The sequence below is a fragment of the Arachis hypogaea genome, chromosome 9 (assembly GCF_003086295.3).
Source record: "Arachis hypogaea cultivar Tifrunner chromosome 9, arahy.Tifrunner.gnm2.J5K5, whole genome shotgun sequence".
Taxonomy (NCBI): domain Eukaryota; kingdom Viridiplantae; phylum Streptophyta; class Magnoliopsida; order Fabales; family Fabaceae; genus Arachis; species Arachis hypogaea.
In genome coordinates this window covers 106,769,643-106,785,501 of record NC_092044.1, presented here as the reverse complement: position 1 = coordinate 106,785,501, position 15,859 = coordinate 106,769,643, and the positions used below count along the sequence as shown (strand labels likewise).

Here is a 15,859-nt window from a genome sequence, read left to right as displayed (position 1 = left end):
GGGGGCGCCAGCAAAGATAGATTCCGACCTCGGTGGGAGCGGCTAAATGTGGAGTCTGTGGAAGAGACTGAGCTTGACCAGCATGAGGAGCACGGTGACATCCCTAGGACAACCTCTAAGCATCATTCATGGGTTAGTTGGAACAACCTCTTCGAGTATGCTGGATTTGCCTACATAGACCACACCTCTTCTCCTGTCGATCAACCTCATCCATGTCATTTCAAAACCTAGTAGAGACAGGTCTTCTAGTAGCCTTACTATGCATCAATAGGTTAGGACAAGCCAGAGTCCCAAACCACTCCGGCAAAAGTGCTTGTCGGGTATCGCTGGAAACTACATCTCGTATACCTTGAATGCAGCATCCTGCATGTACACTGGATGAACATATAGAGCCCACTCGATGCTTACGTCGGCACAAGCAGCATGTGCATGTTGGCATTGGTAGTGGAGAGATTGGAAAAGTCCGCAGTCGCACGTTCCCGCTGTTACCCGAGCACAGAAGGAACCTTGCGACCAACTTTCGAACGGGTCTAACTCTTCAATGACAAACACTAAACCCTGACTATCAGAAAAAGTAACACGCATCTTTGGGATACCATCTCTGTTCTTGTCAACAGTTGCCATCGGTCTTTGGGAGAAGCAATTTTCAGCGGCTAGCTGTGCCTGTGCCTCCCTTCCCTTTGTAACGAATAACTTCTACAACCTCTCGTATGTGATGTGCACGATGGCAGCAATCAACAAGTACCGTGTACCCTTCAGCACTGCATTGATGCACTCCGACAGATTCTTTGTCATATGCTCGAACCGGAGACTACTGTCGCAGTGTTGTAGCCATATTTCTTTGTTGAATCTACTAGCCTAGTCTGCCATCTCTCGCGACAAACCTCTCAAGGCATCCATGTACCACTCGTGCTTGGACTATAAACAGCATTTATGAGGTATCGCTTGCCCTCGACGAACTTGAAGTAAGACATGAAGTTTGCAACCATGTGTCTTACACAATAAGCATGGAACACTTTAGGAGGTTGCCATCCACTATCATCGGCCCTCAGTGCAGCCTTGATCGCCTGGGATCTATCAGAAATAATCACCAATCTGTCCTTTGGGGTGAATGTTGTCTCAGATTAGTCAGGAAGAAAGACCATGACTTCGTACTCTCGAACTCCACAATTGCAAAAGTAATAGGCAGGATATTACTGTTGTCGTCTTGTGCCACTGCAATAAGCAACACACCACCGTATCTACCATACAAGTGTGTGTCATCGACGGAAACAAATGGCTTGTAATGCTTGAAAGCCTGAACATAAGATGGGAACGCCTAGAATACTTTGTCGAACATGCTACACTCGTAGACCATAAGGTCCCCATCATAGTAAGGTACGGCCCTGAGCTCGTATATCATTCCAGGACAGCAACTCTGTAGTGCTTGTAGCAGCTTTGGCACCTTGTTGTACGACTCCTCCTAGCCCCTGTATATCTGCGCAATTGCCTTTTGCTTCTCCATCCAGACCTTTCTATATGAGAGTTTGAAGTGATAGCTTTGCCGAACTACACCTTGCAGGACAGGGTAGCTAACAGAAGGGTTAGATGGCATCAACGGTAGAATGACCTTGCAAATAAGGCTGCTATCAAACTGTCGATGGTCATGGGACATGGTAGGTGCCAAAGTACGTATGCACTCCACCAACCCTCTGGACCTCACTAACAAAATTGAAATATGCATGGCTGGAAACTACACTGGATATAGCAATCATTAATGAGTAAATAAGCCACAATTAAACTTGACCTCACCAGTATCTGAGGTTCTGTCAAAGGGATACACAGAGACTTCAGGGACATCCAGTTGCAGCTTGGCGGCAATGCACATTATAGTTTAATCGGTACGATTCAACCACTCGATACTCAGCACTCCTGCAAATGCTGTAGTTCTTCACACCCTACATTGCTGCATCTCTGCTTTTGAATCTGTGGCCGACACAAAACTCGATCCCACTCTCTAGGTTGTAATAATCTTTTCTGGTGTTCAAAAAAGGAGATTTCTCATGTATCGCATCCAGATCCAATCTATGATAGTGACTTAGAACATCTGATAGCGCCAGAATCGGGTGAGGGGAGTGGTGGACGAAATTGTGATTTATGCTTGAATTGTTGCTCAAAATTAATTCCCCAGTAATGGCTCCAAAAAACTTGGTGCTCAATACCATGGTCTAAATATAACCTCACAACTTCGCTCAACTAACCAGCAAGTGTACTGGGTCGTCCAAGTAATACCTTACGTGAGTAAGGGTCGATCCCACAGAGATTGTTGGTATGAAGCAAGCTATGGTCATCTTGTAAATCTCAGTCAGGCGGATAATAATTGATTATTGGGTTTTCGAAAATATAAAGAGATAATTAATTTATTAATAAAGGATAAAAATACTTATGTGATTTCATTGGTAGGAATTTCAGATAAGTGTATGGAGATGCTGTATTCCTTTTGAATCTCTGCTTTCCTACTGCATCGATCCAATCTTTCTTACTCCTTTCCATGGCAAGTTGTATGTAGGGCATCACCGTTGTCAATGGCTACATCCCATCCTCTCAGTGAAAAAGGTCCAAATGCTTTGTCACGGCACAGCTAATCATCTGTTGGTTCTTGATCATGTTGGAATAGAATCCCTTGATTCTTTTGTGTTTGTCATCACGCCCAGCAATCGCGAGTTTGAAGCTCGTCACAGTCATTCAATCCCAGAATCCTACTCGGAATACTACAGACAAGGTTTATACTTTCTGGATTCTCATGAATGCCGCCATCAATTCTAACTTATACCACGAAGATTCTGATTAAGGAATCCAAGAGATATGCGCCCGGCCTAAGGTAGAACGGAAGTGGTTGTTAGTCACGCGCGTTCATAGGTGAGAATGATGATGAGTGTCACGGATCATCACATTCATCATGTTGAAGTGCAACGAATATCTTAGAACAGGAATAAATGGAATTGAATAGGAAATAGTAGTAATTGCATTAAAACTTGAGGTACAGCACAGCTCCACACCCTTAATCTATGGTGTGTAGAAAATCTACTGTTGAAAATACATAAGTGATGAAGGTTCAGGCATGGCCGAGAGGCCATCCCCCAAGGTCTAAGAACTAAACGTTCAAAGATGTCTAATACACTAGTAAAAAGTCCTATTTATAATAAACTAGCTGCTAGGATTTACAGAAGTAAGTAATTGATGCATAAATCCACTTCCAGGGCCCACTTGATGTATGTTTAGGCTGAGCTTGAATGTTACACGAGCTGAGACTTATCTTGGAGTTAAACGCCAAGTTGTAACGTGTTTTGGGCGTTCAACTCTGGTTCGTGACGTGTTTCTGGCGTTTGACTCCAGAATGCAGCATGGAACTGGCGTTGAGCGCCAGTTTACGTCATCTAATCTCGAACAAAGTATGGACTCTTATATATTACTGGAAAGCTCTGGATGTCTAATTTCCAAAGCCATTGAGAGCGCACCATTTGGAGTTTTGTAGCTCCAGAAAATCTATTTCGAGTGCAGGGAGGTCAGATTCCAATAGCATCAAGAGTCCTTTGTCAGCCTTTTATCAGAGTTTTGCTCAGGTCCCTCAATTTCAGCTAGAAAATACCTGAAATCACAGAAAACACACAAACTCATAGTACAGTCCAGAAATGTGAATTTAACATAAAAACTAATGAAAATATCCCTAAAAGTAGCTAGATCATACTAAAAACTACCTAAAAACAATGCCAAAAAGCGTATAAATTATCCGCTCATCATAACACCAAACTTAAATTATTGCTTGTCCCCAAGCAACTGAAAATCAATTAGGATAAAAAGAAGAGAATATACTATAAATCTCAAAATAGCAATGAATATTAATTATAATTAGATGAGCGGGACTTGTAGCTTTTTGCTTCTGAACAGTTTTGGCATCTCACTTTTTTCTTTTGAAGTTCAGAATGATTGGCTTCTATAGGAACTCAGAGTTCAGATAGTGTTAATTGATTCTCCTAGTTAAGTGTGTTGATTCTTGAATACAGTTACTTTTATGAGTCTTGGTCGTGGCCCTAAGCACTTTGTTTTCCAGTATTACCACCGGATACATAAATGCCACAGACACATGACTGGGTGAACCTTTTCAGATTGTGACTTAGCTTTGCTAGAGCCCCCAGTTAGAGGTGTCCAGAGCTCTTAAGCACACTCTTTTTGCTTTGGATCACGACTTTAACCACTCAGTCTCAAGCTTTTCACTTGGACCTGCATGCCACAAGCACATGGTTAGGGACAGCTTGAATTAGCCGGTTATGCCTGGATTTTATGTCCTTGGGCCCTCCTATCCATTGATGCTCAAAGCCTTGGATCCTTTTTACCCTTGCCTTTTGGTTTTAAGGGCTATTGGCTTTTTCTGCTTGCTTTTCTTTTCCTTTCTATTTTTTTTGCCACTCTTCTTTTTTTTCAAGCTTTTGCTTTTTCACTGCTTTTTCTATCTTCAAGAATCAATCTCATGATTTTTCAGATTGTCAATAACATTTCTCTTATTCATCATTCTTTCAAGAGCCAACAATTTTAACATTCATAAATAACAAGATAAAAAATATGCACTGTTCAAGCATTCATTCAGAGAACAAAAATTATTGTCACCACATCAATATAATTAAACTAAATTCAAGGATAAATTCGAAACTCATGTATTTCTTGTTCTTTTGAATTAAAAATATTTTTCATTTAAGAGAGGTGAATGATTAATGGAATTATTCATAGCTTTAAGACATAGTTACTAAATACTAATGATCATGTAATAAAGACAAAAACATAGATAAACATATAACATAAAAAAAAACGAAAAGTAGAAAAAAATTTAAGAACAAGGAATGAGTCCACCTTAGTGAAAGTGGCGCCTTCTTGAAGGACCATTGATGTCCTTGAGCTCTTCTATGTCTCTTCCTTGTCTTTGTTGCTCCTCCCTAGTGATTTTGGTGCTCCTAATAATTATGTGGAAGAAAATGTATCTCCTGAGGTATCTCAGGGATTTCTTGATGAGGGAATTCCTCATGTTCTCTTGATGTGCAGTCAAATGCTCTTCTACTGAGCTATGGACCCTTGAGATGAATCTCTCCATCTCCCATGACTTGGAGGTGGAAGCTTTTTGTCTTCCCTTCTCTCTTTTTTTTTTAGGTTTCTCTGAATTGTTGATTTTTAGTTTCTCTTGACTTCCTCTTCAGAGTCCTTTCAGGTTCAGGATCTGCTTCAATAAGAATATTCTTGTCCTTGCTCTTGCTCATATGAAAAAAAAGAGAACAGAAAATAATAATAGGGATCCTCTTTGTCTAGATATAGAGGTTCCTTTATGTGAGTAGAAAAGAAGAAGAATAGGAAGGAGAAGAGGAAAATTCGAACTCAGAGAGAGGGGTGTTCGAATTTTAGGATGAAGAGAAGTGTTAGTAAATAAATAAAATAAATAGAAAGAGATGAGGGGGAGAGAAATTCAAAAATAATTTTGAAAAATGGGTTAGTAATTTTGAAAATTAAAATGAAATAAAATTAAATTTGAAATTTGAAACAATTAATTAATTAAAAAGAATTTTTGAAAAAGAGGGAGGTATTTTCGAAAATTAGAGAGAGAAAATTAGTTAGGTGGTTTTGAAAAAGATAAAAGATAAAACAAACAAATAAATCAATTAGTTAGTTGAAAAAGATTTGAAAATTAATTTTGAAAAGATAAGAAGTTAGAAAAGATTTTTGAAATTAAAGTTTGAAAAAGATATGATATGAAAAGATATGATTAAAAAGATATGATTTTAAAAAGATATGATTTTGAAAAGATAAGATTGAAAAGATATGATTTTAAAAGATATGGTTTTAAAAAGATATGATTGAAATTAGTTTTGAAAAAGATTTGAATTTTAAAATCACAACTAATGACTTGACTCACAAGAAATCACAAGATATGATTCTAGAACTTAAAGTTTGAATCTTTCTTAACAAGAAAGTAACAAACTTAAAATTTTTAAATCAAAACATTAATTGTTGATGTTATTTTCGAAAATATGATGTAAAGATAAGAAAAAGATTTTGAAAATATTTTGAAAAAGATTTTTGAAATTTTCGAATATGATAAAAAAATGGAAAAGATATGATTTTTGAAAAAGATAAGATTTAAAAAGATAAGATATTTATTTATTTTTTTATTTTTGAATTTTTTTATGATGAGAGAGAAAAACACTAAAAATACTCAATGCATGAAAATTTTAGATCAAAACACATGATGCATGCAAGAACACTATAAATGTCAAGGTGAACACCAAGAACACTTTGAAGATCATGATGAACATCAAGAACATATTTTTGAAAAATTTTCAATGCAAAGAAAACATGCAAGACACCAAACTTAGAAATCTTTCATGTTTAGACACTATGAATGCAAAAATGCACATGAAAAACACCATACAACACAAAACAAGAAAATATGAAGATCAAACAAGAAAGTTCATCAAGAACAACTTGAAGATCATGATGAATGCAATGCATGAATGCAATTTTCGAAAAATGCATGATGAATATGCAATTGACACCAAACTTAAAACTTGACACAAGACTCAAACAAGAAACTCAAAATATTTTTGGTTTTTATAATTTTATGATTTTTTGTATTTTCTTTTATTTTTTCGAAAAATTAATTTGAAGAAAAGAATACGAAAATTCAAAATTTTTAATAAGAATTCCAAGCATCTTAGCATTGTTAGTCTAAAGCTCCGGTCCAGGAATTAGACATGGCTTCATAGCCAGCCAAAACACTAGACATTGCCAATGGCCAGCCAAGCTTTAATTGAAACATCCTATACAGTAGCCAATTTGCTGAGAAAGACAAAGAAGCTCTTCTCTAAGGATGAGTGAAACCTCGGTCCAAAAGAATTTAGACATGGCTTTTACAGCCAGCCAGGCTTCAACATGCTTTATGAAACTCTAGAATTCATTCTTAAAAATTTAGAATAATTTTTGAAAATAGATGAGAAATTTTTGAAAAATATTTTTGAAAACTTTTTGAAAAGAAAATTACCTAATCTGAGCAACAAGATGAACCGTTAGTTGTCCATACTCAAACAATCCCCGGCAACGGCGCCGAAAACTTGGTGGATGAAATTGTGATTTATGCTTGAATTGTTGTTTGAAATTAATTCCCCAGTAATGGCTCCAAAAAACTTGGTGCTCAATACCATGGTCTAAATATAACCTCACAACTTCGCTCAACTAACCAGCAAGTGTACTGGGTCGTCCAAGTAATACCTTACGTGAGTAAGGGTCGATCCCACAGAGATTGTTGGTATGAAGCAAGCTATAGTCATCTTGTAAATCTCAGTCAGGCGGATAATAATTGATTATTGGGTTTTCGAAAATATAAAGAGATAATTAATTTATTAATAAAGGATAGAAATACTTATGTAATTTCATTGGTATGAATTTCAGATAAGTGTATGGAGATGCTGTATTTCTTTTGAATCTCTGCTTTCCTACTGCATCGATCCAATCCTTCTTACTCCTTTCCATGGCAAGCTGTATGTAGGGCATCACTGTTGTCAATGGCTACATCCCATCCTCTCAGTGAAAAAGGTCCAAATGCTCTGTCACGGCACAACTAATCATCTGTTGGTTCTCGATCATGTTGGAATAGAATCCCTTGGTTCTTTTGCGTTTGTCATCATTCCCAGCAATCGCGAGTTTGAAGCTCGTCACAGTCATTCAATCCCAGAATCCTACTCGGAATACCACAGACAAGGTTTAGACTTTCCGGATTCTCATGAATGCCGCCATCAATTCTAGCTTATACCACGAAGATTCTGATTAAGGAATCCAAGAGATATACGCCCGACCTAAGGTAGAACGGAAGTGGTTGTCAGTCACGCGCGTTCATAGGTGAGAATGACGATGAGTGTCACGGATCATCACATTCATCATGTTGAAGTGCAACGAATATCTTAGAACAGGAATAAATGGAATTGAATAGGAAATAGTAGTAATTGCATTAAAACTTGAGGTACAGCAGAGCTCCACACCCTTAATCTATGGTGTGTAGAAACTCCACTGTTGAAAATACATAAGTGATGAAGGTTCAGGCATGGCCGAGAGGCCAGCCCCCAAGCTCTAAGAACTAAACGTTCAAAGATGTCTAATACACTAGTAAAAAGTCCTATTTATAATAAACTAGCTGCTAGGGTTTACAGAAGTAAGTAATTGATGCATAAATCCACTTCCGGGACCCACTTAGTGTATGTTTGGGCTGAGCTTAAATGTTACACGAGCTGAGGCTTATCTTGGAGTTGAATGCCAAGTTGTAACGTGTTTTGGGCGTTCAACTCTGGTTCGTGACGTGTTTCTGGCGTTTGACTCCAGAATGCAGCATGGAACTGGCGTTGAGCGCCAGTTTACGTCGTCTAATCTCGAACAAAGTATGGACTATTATATATTGCTGGAAAGCTCTGGATGTCTACTTTTTAAAGCCGTTGAGAGCGCGCCATTTGGAGTTCTGTAGCTCCAGAAAATCTATTTCGAGTGCAGGGAGGTCAGATTCCAACAACATCAGCAGTCCTTTGTCAGCCTTTTATCAGAGTTTTGCTCAAGTCCCTCAATTTCAGCCAGAAAATATCTGAAATCACAGAAAAACACACAAACTCATAGTAAAGTCCAGAAATGTGAATTTAACATAAAAACTAATGAAAATATCCCTAAAAGTAGCTAGATCATACTAAAAACTACCTAAAAACAATGCCAAAAAGCGTATAAATTATCCGCTCATCAGGGAGGCAGAACATAGAGCACCGAGGCCTCGCCCGGCATCTCCAATAAAAACTCCTCCTCATCATCATCTTCCAAGGAATCACTATCGTTGATATCCACAACGTACTCTTCGTCAGAGTCTTCATCACCAACTTCTATGTCTTCCGCTGGACTAGCAACATGAATCGGTCGTGGTATGAGAGGTGGGTCATCCTGCACAAAGGTCAAGTGGCCGGATCCACTGCCATCAACATCACTAACCTTGGCGAAAAGCTCCATCACTTGTTTTTACCATGATTCTCCCATGGATGTTAAACATGAGTCGCACATGCTCGTCTCCCTAGAGCCGAAACATCCGAAACTGAAAAACTCTGTTACCCAACGGTACTAGTAGCAACCTATACCCCAATCTTCCGATCTCTTTTCTCCGTAAACTACCAAGATTGCTCAATATAAGACTTTTCAACACCGATAACGAAGTTACAGGCTGAGCATAGAATAACAACAGATTATCACACTCAAATATCACTCTATTGTCACTATTTACGACAATTGGGATACACATAGACAACCACGTATCCACTACTACTGGACATTTTTGCCTACTTTTTTGGAAGAAAAAAGGAGGAGAAGAAGATACGAAATATATGTAGAAAATGCCAAGGGTTGCACGTCTTTTTATAGCTGTTCAAAGTTTGTCCTACTGTATCTCGTTTACAGTGTAAACGAGTTAACTGTGCATGTATCTCGTTTACATTGTAAACGACATAGCAATGCTACGTAAGTATGTATTTTCATAATAATTTTTAAAATTATTTATTTCAGTAAATAAATTTTTTTTAATTTATTTAAATAAAAAATTCCTATTTAAATTATATAATTTTATTATTTTTAAAACTTGAAAAAATAGAACATCTTCAGAATAATGTATAGTAATTAGCATTTTATTATTTTTATTCTCGTAGATATTTAATAATGTAATAGTAATTAGACCAATCAGTAATTAAGCACAACGAATAGAATTCAAGTGTCAAGCATTCATGAAAGAAGATGCTTCATCTGAAGGACATAATATTAACAGGATCGTGGAAGTTGTTGAAAGTTAGAACTACTCAATTCTTATATCATCAATTAAAACTAAAATAAAATAAAATGATATTACAAGTTACACAATACATTAACTTTTGCTTTTTACCACAAGAATGGCATGAAAGGTTGTTTCAATTTCATTGAACATGAACACAGTAAACAAACCCTTAATTGATTGAGAAATCAAAATAATAAGCAGTAGCTCAACTAAAGCAGAGCATAGTGAGGGTTTGGTAAAGTTTTCAAGAATTCAATAACAACTCTGGCAGTATTAGATGCTGCAAGAGGCCCAAATATTTGAATGTGATTATCTCCTTTCTGTTCACCTGCTAAATCTGATAGCCCTCTAATCACCAGCACTGGAAAACTATTTGACAAACTAGTCTGCAAAAACCATGCATTACCATTAGCATTATTAATTAATCAATGTGAGATTTTAACTACTTAAATTTAAAATTTTGAAACGGTAATCATTTGCATCTAGCATGTCATCTTGTATTAAGTATTTAAGTGGTCAGCTCCTAGTCCGCTTAGGTCTGAAGTTCGAATGTATTTTGTGTTAACAGTAATTTATTAGCTAATAAACTTTTAAACAAAGCTCAATTATTAAATACCGTGGAAGAAGAAAAAAAAAAGAAGCCATGTCTTGTAAAAATTATATGTAAATCTTGTTAATTATCAGTTAAATTATATTTCATAATAAGTTTTATAATTTCTAATTTATAGTAAATATTTACACATGTGTAAGCTTTGGCTTAAATTTTTGTGGATGAGTTGAATATGTAGTTTTACACACAAAGCCACAAAGGTTATTTATGATACTCCAATAATTAAAGCACCCAATATATTATGTGAAATTTTGATATAAGAAAGTAAATTCAAAATTACTACTAGAAAATGAGGGAAAATATATACCATGACTACTGCTGAGCTCTCCATATCTAGAGAGGAAACATGAAATGTTTGGAAGAGAAAGTCCCTGTAAGCTGCATTGTCAATAAAAGTGTTGGCTGTTGCACCCCTAAGACCAATCACTAACTTGGGTTGCTCTGAAAGGCAGAAGCTGGAATTTACACACCGTTCTAGTCTTATGCCCTAAAATTCAAATGAGAGTAATCAAAGTAATTAATTAGCAAGAGAAAAATAAAAAAATTAGAGAAAAATTCAAAATAGTCTTTGACAATTACTTCAAAAGACAATGAAGTCTTTGACAAAAAAAAAATATCCAATCCAACTTTTGAGCTTTATTTTTATGGGACTGATTAGCCCCTGTGTCAAAAAAGTCAATATTTTTTTTTGCACAGAGATTAATCAGTCCCAAAAAAATATCAGAGATCGGGTTGGATGTTTTTTTTTTCTTAGAAGTTTCGTTGTCCTTTCGAAATAATTGTCAGGAAATAAGTGGAGTATTCACTCAAATAAATTTAAACTGTATATACTGATAGTCTGAAAAAAAAAAACAAAACATACATGCGCATCTAATTAGATAAATATGGATTTAGCCAATAATTATTCTAGAGGCTCTTGTCAAAATGTTAAATAAAAAAATATTGTATTAAAAAAAATTAAAATTTTAAAATATTTATTGTAAAAAAAAATAAATAAGTAACCTTAACTAATATCTTTAAAATACTTATTAACAAAACCATACATATATATTACTATATTAAAAATATTATGTGTACATAAAAAATCGATTACCACTATAATAAAAATTAATTTTAGAGACAAATTTTTAGTCGTCAATTTATATCTTATTTAATTTATATTTTTGTGATAATATATTTATCGTTATTATTACATCTTATTATAATGACAATTATATACTTTTGCAGTTATTAAAAATATCTTTACCGATAATGTCACTAAAACCTTTTACAAAGTATAAGTCAACTAATGTTTAATTGTCGCTAAAAACAAAATAAATAGTTGCTAAAAATAATTTTTTTAGTAATACACCAAATCAGTCATTATATATTTGTATATAAATATATATAATTTTTAACTAATTTTTAATATATTTTATATTATAATATGTATTCTACACAAATAGCTAATTAATTAAAAAATATTTAGTCCTATCATCTACAATCTCAAAAATCATATAAATTCACTTCCTTAATTGGACTATAGTGGAAAGTTTTGACACATTTTATAAGTGGCATAATTATAGAAAAAATATGGATATTATTTGCCTAACCTCCAAATTTGCAGCAAGGTTTAGCCATTGGTGAGTGGTATTGACCCAATTGACACGTTCGGGTGTGTTTGGGTCCCCAGATTCTGAGTAAAATTGTTCAGTGCTATATCCAACATGCCCCAACAAATTTTCACCTTCTCCTCTTGGCACATTGAAGTTCCCAATATCCAACTTTCCAAAGTCACTAGTATCAACTGTCCCATTGGGGTTCTGTTCCTCCACAATTAATTGTAGCAATTATTTATTGGTCAAATGAAGTAATTAAAATGGGGACATGATTTATTTTGTAAAAAAGAGAGTTTGTACCAGCCAATCCCATAGGCCAGTGTCGGCAAATTGTGTTGGGATAGTGACATCACCAATGGACATAGAGCTATTAGCATTTCCTGCAATGCCAAAATGGACAATTCCACTTATCTCAAACATGTCAACCATATTCTGTGTGGCTGCTGCTGCATTCACCTAAGTAGAATAATCCATAAACAACTACATCATTTTTACATGACCAAGAAAAAGAAAACAAAAATATATCTTGCTACAAAAACTCAAAAGTAACCAAATGAAACATTATTATTATTGAGATTGCATTAGTCTATCTTAGCTTGTGTATGTTCTGTTTGACCTATAGTGGTTGATTATTATGTAGATTTTTATATTTTTTCTTTATGAAATTTTCAATTAAATTTATACGGTTTAAAAACTTTTGGTTAAGTTTTTGCACATTAAAAAAAATTCAACTAAATTCTATTAATAGTTGTTAAACAGTAATATTTTTAATAATATTTCATCCTAAATTCAAATACGTAAATGAGTATTTATTTCTTTTTTATAATAACAAAAATTAGTAGAGACTTATTAAAATTTTATTAAAGTTACAGGAAGGTATAAAATAATTAAATATATAAAAATTAAACTCTTAACAATTATTAGTCAAAACATAATTCTCCTCACTTATATTTTGTTTGGCCATTATTACATGTAATACTATTTCAACTATCTAGCGTTGACTGATATATAAATCCAATTTATGTGGAATACAAGTCTTATTTCATAATAAATGATATGCGAGTTATCAATTATCATAGCTAGAATAGAATAGTACACACTAATATTACTAAAGAAAAAAAAAATTCTCATATTTAATATTTATTAATTTTAATAATTAATTAATATTAAATAAAATAAATTTTGACTATTTTTTATTAGTATTTTTTTAATCAAGTATTTTTGAGTATTAACGTAAATGTAACAATATAAGCTGGCATAATATTATATTTATTTTTAACATGAGTAAAGTGATATGAATATTTACCAGTCCAACGCCACATCTAACGTAGATAACTTTCTTGTTATGGATTTTTCCCACTCTGAATCTACGTCCAGCAAGATCAACAAATGGGTGTTTTGGATCTGATTGAAAGGCTCCAGTGGCAAAGAAAGCAGTCTCTTCTGGTGCATACACTGTGATTAGACCAACGTATGGTCCATTGCCATTTATTTTCTTGATTTCTTCGAGTGTCTTCCTCTTCTTTCTTGAAAATTCTGAGCCACAAACACTCAAAACCATAATCAACAACACTGCTACTCTCATATTCAAAGATCTTGATGTAGCCATGCTTATTAGCTTCACGAGTTGAGTTCCTCACATATATATAATTGTTATCTTCAAAATCAGGCTTTGCATTGGTGTGCGCGTGAACGACACTCGCTATAATTATTGTGTTAACATAAAAGTAATAATATGGATTTGTTTACTACCATGTGTTTCTCGTGAGCTGATTTTCTTTCATTTGATTTGTTTTTGTTCTACGGCATGTATATGGTCAAGCATAATGATTACATTTTTGTTAGTTACTTAGCGAGATTAGTTTTATATATATAATTTTCACTTGAGATTTTAATCAAATTTTAACACTTACTTAGAAATAATGATTGGCTATACTCTTCGAACTTCTCTTAATTTAATTTACCGTAATTAATGAAATCCATTCTGAGCTGCAAATTTTTTAGTAAAAAGTAAACTAAAAAAGAGAAAAATGTATCTATTGCATTAGTAAAAAATTACACTTTTATCGACACAAAAGATATAGTTGTATATAGCCAAAAAAAAGAAGAGAAAAAAAAATTATACTAGTTACTTTTTTATATTCTATTATACAGTTGTAATCCATTAGTGCACACAATATTTAATAAAACAGAGAGTACTGGAAATACTAATTAATAGTATTCACACATTAATAGTCTCCCTTAAGTTAGGAGTGTACAAATTATACATTTTAAACTTACTTCATATATCTTTAAAAGGACTTGGTATTAGTGAGGTATATTAACCTTCCAATGAGTTTTTTATATTGCTTAGCATCATTCAATAATGTTCTTGATGACTTTGAGAGATGAATTTGTTAGGATTTGGTTGAATTAGTCCCACATTGCTTAGGATAGCAAATGGAGTGGGTGGCCTAGGCTATAAATATGAAGCTAAGTTCTCCATTTATTTTTGCACCAGTCAGAAACACTTTAAACTTGTATCTGATTTTTCTTTTCCTCTGTACTCTTTTATTAGAGAGTGTTGTGAGATGTAGTTAGATATTTGCTTTGAGAGAGTGTGGGTGTACTAGGGTGCTGGTGTTAGAGAGAAAAAAGTCTATGTGTTGTAACAATTTTCACATAGTGATATTCTCTGGTTGTCATTTGACAACGGCCGTGGTTTTTTCTCCGATAATTGGAGTTTTCACGTTAAATTCTTGTGTTGTGATTGTGTCTATTTTATTTCTCTGTCAAAGGTGTTTTCTTAAGGGGGAATGGTGTCTTATTCCCAACAAGTGGTATCAGAGCTTCGGTTCAGTGGGATTTATTCTTAGTATGCTTTGTGGTTGCAGCCTAGTCTGACCTTCCACATTAGAAAAGAATTTTGTCCTGTGGCTTGAGGTTGATCTTTGGTTGCTGTTGTTGTTGCTGGAAGGCAGTGTGACACTGTGAGAGTGCAGTTTGGAAAGGTTTTGGCTAAGGAAAGACCTGGTATTTAAGTGTGTCCATTGTGACCCACCTCTCTTTCCTGGGGACCCTTCTTAGTACGCGGTCTACAGTTGAGTTATACTATTCCAGTATACGGTTGCAACAATGTCAGAATATTCAAGTGCTGTGAAGCTTGAAATAGAGAAATTTGATGGAAGAATCAATTTTGACTTGTGGCAAATACAAGTCAAGGATGTGTTGATACAATCAGGTTTGCACAAGGCGTTGAAGGAGAGGATCTCTGGTATGAAGGATGAAGAATGGGAGGAACTAGATTTGAGAGCTGCAAGTGCTATTCGCCTGTGTTTGGCTAAGAATGTTCTTGCAAATGTGTAAGGAATGAAAACAGCCAAGGAACTTTGGGATAAACTCGAAGGGTTGTATCAGGCAAAGGGCATCTCAAATCGGTTGTTATTGAAGGAGCAGTTCCATAATCTATGCATGGATCACAATGTGAAAATCTCCGACCATCTTAGTGCTATCAATGGTATTGTCTCTGAATTAGAGGCAAGTGGAGTGAAAATTGATGATGAAGATAAGGCACTGAGGCTCATATTGTCTCTTCCTTCTTCCTATGAGTATATCAAACCTATTTTAATGTATGGGAAGGAAACTCTGAATTTTGAAGAAGTTGCCAGTAAGCTCATTGCTGAAGAAAGAAGAATGAAAAATGAGGGTAGCATTTCATCAGATTTGGTGCTTGTAGCTAGAAGTGACAATTATGGAAAAGGAAATCGTGGAAGGAGTGTAACATGCTGAAAATGTGGAAAGCCTGGGCAT

At 34.9% G+C, this 15,859-nt stretch overlaps 1 protein-coding gene across 1 annotated transcript; it reads right to left on the bottom strand.

Annotated features, from left to right (window-relative positions):
* Positions 1–9,867: 9,867 nt before the first annotated feature.
* On the bottom strand, positions 9,868–13,913 carry LOC112711533 (bark storage protein A). The gene is made up of 5 exons (XM_025764211.3): positions 13,377–13,913; positions 12,371–12,526; positions 12,065–12,274; positions 10,780–10,959; positions 9,868–10,248 (listed from the first exon to the last, which is right to left on the bottom strand). The coding sequence occupies exons 1-5, from the start codon at positions 13,677–13,679 to the stop codon at positions 10,072–10,074; spliced, it is 1,026 nt and encodes a 341-aa protein (XP_025619996.1). The 5' UTR covers positions 13,680–13,913; the 3' UTR covers positions 9,868–10,071.
* Positions 13,914–15,859: the final 1,946 nt, after the last annotated feature.

Excerpts from the sequence above, each read along its gene's own strand:
- LOC112711533 (XM_025764211.3), bottom strand. The coding sequence starts at position 13,679 with ATGGCTACATCAAGATCTTTGAATATGAGAGTAGCAGTGTTGTTGATT. Across the intron at positions 12,527-13,376 it reads TTAGATGTGGCGTTGGACTG|GTGAATGCAGCAGCAGCCAC; the intron begins GTAAATATTCAT and ends TATTCTACTTAG. Across the intron at positions 12,275-12,370 it reads CTGGCCTATGGGATTGGCTG|AACCCCAATGGGACAGTTGA; the intron begins GTACAAACTCTC and ends GTGGAGGAACAG.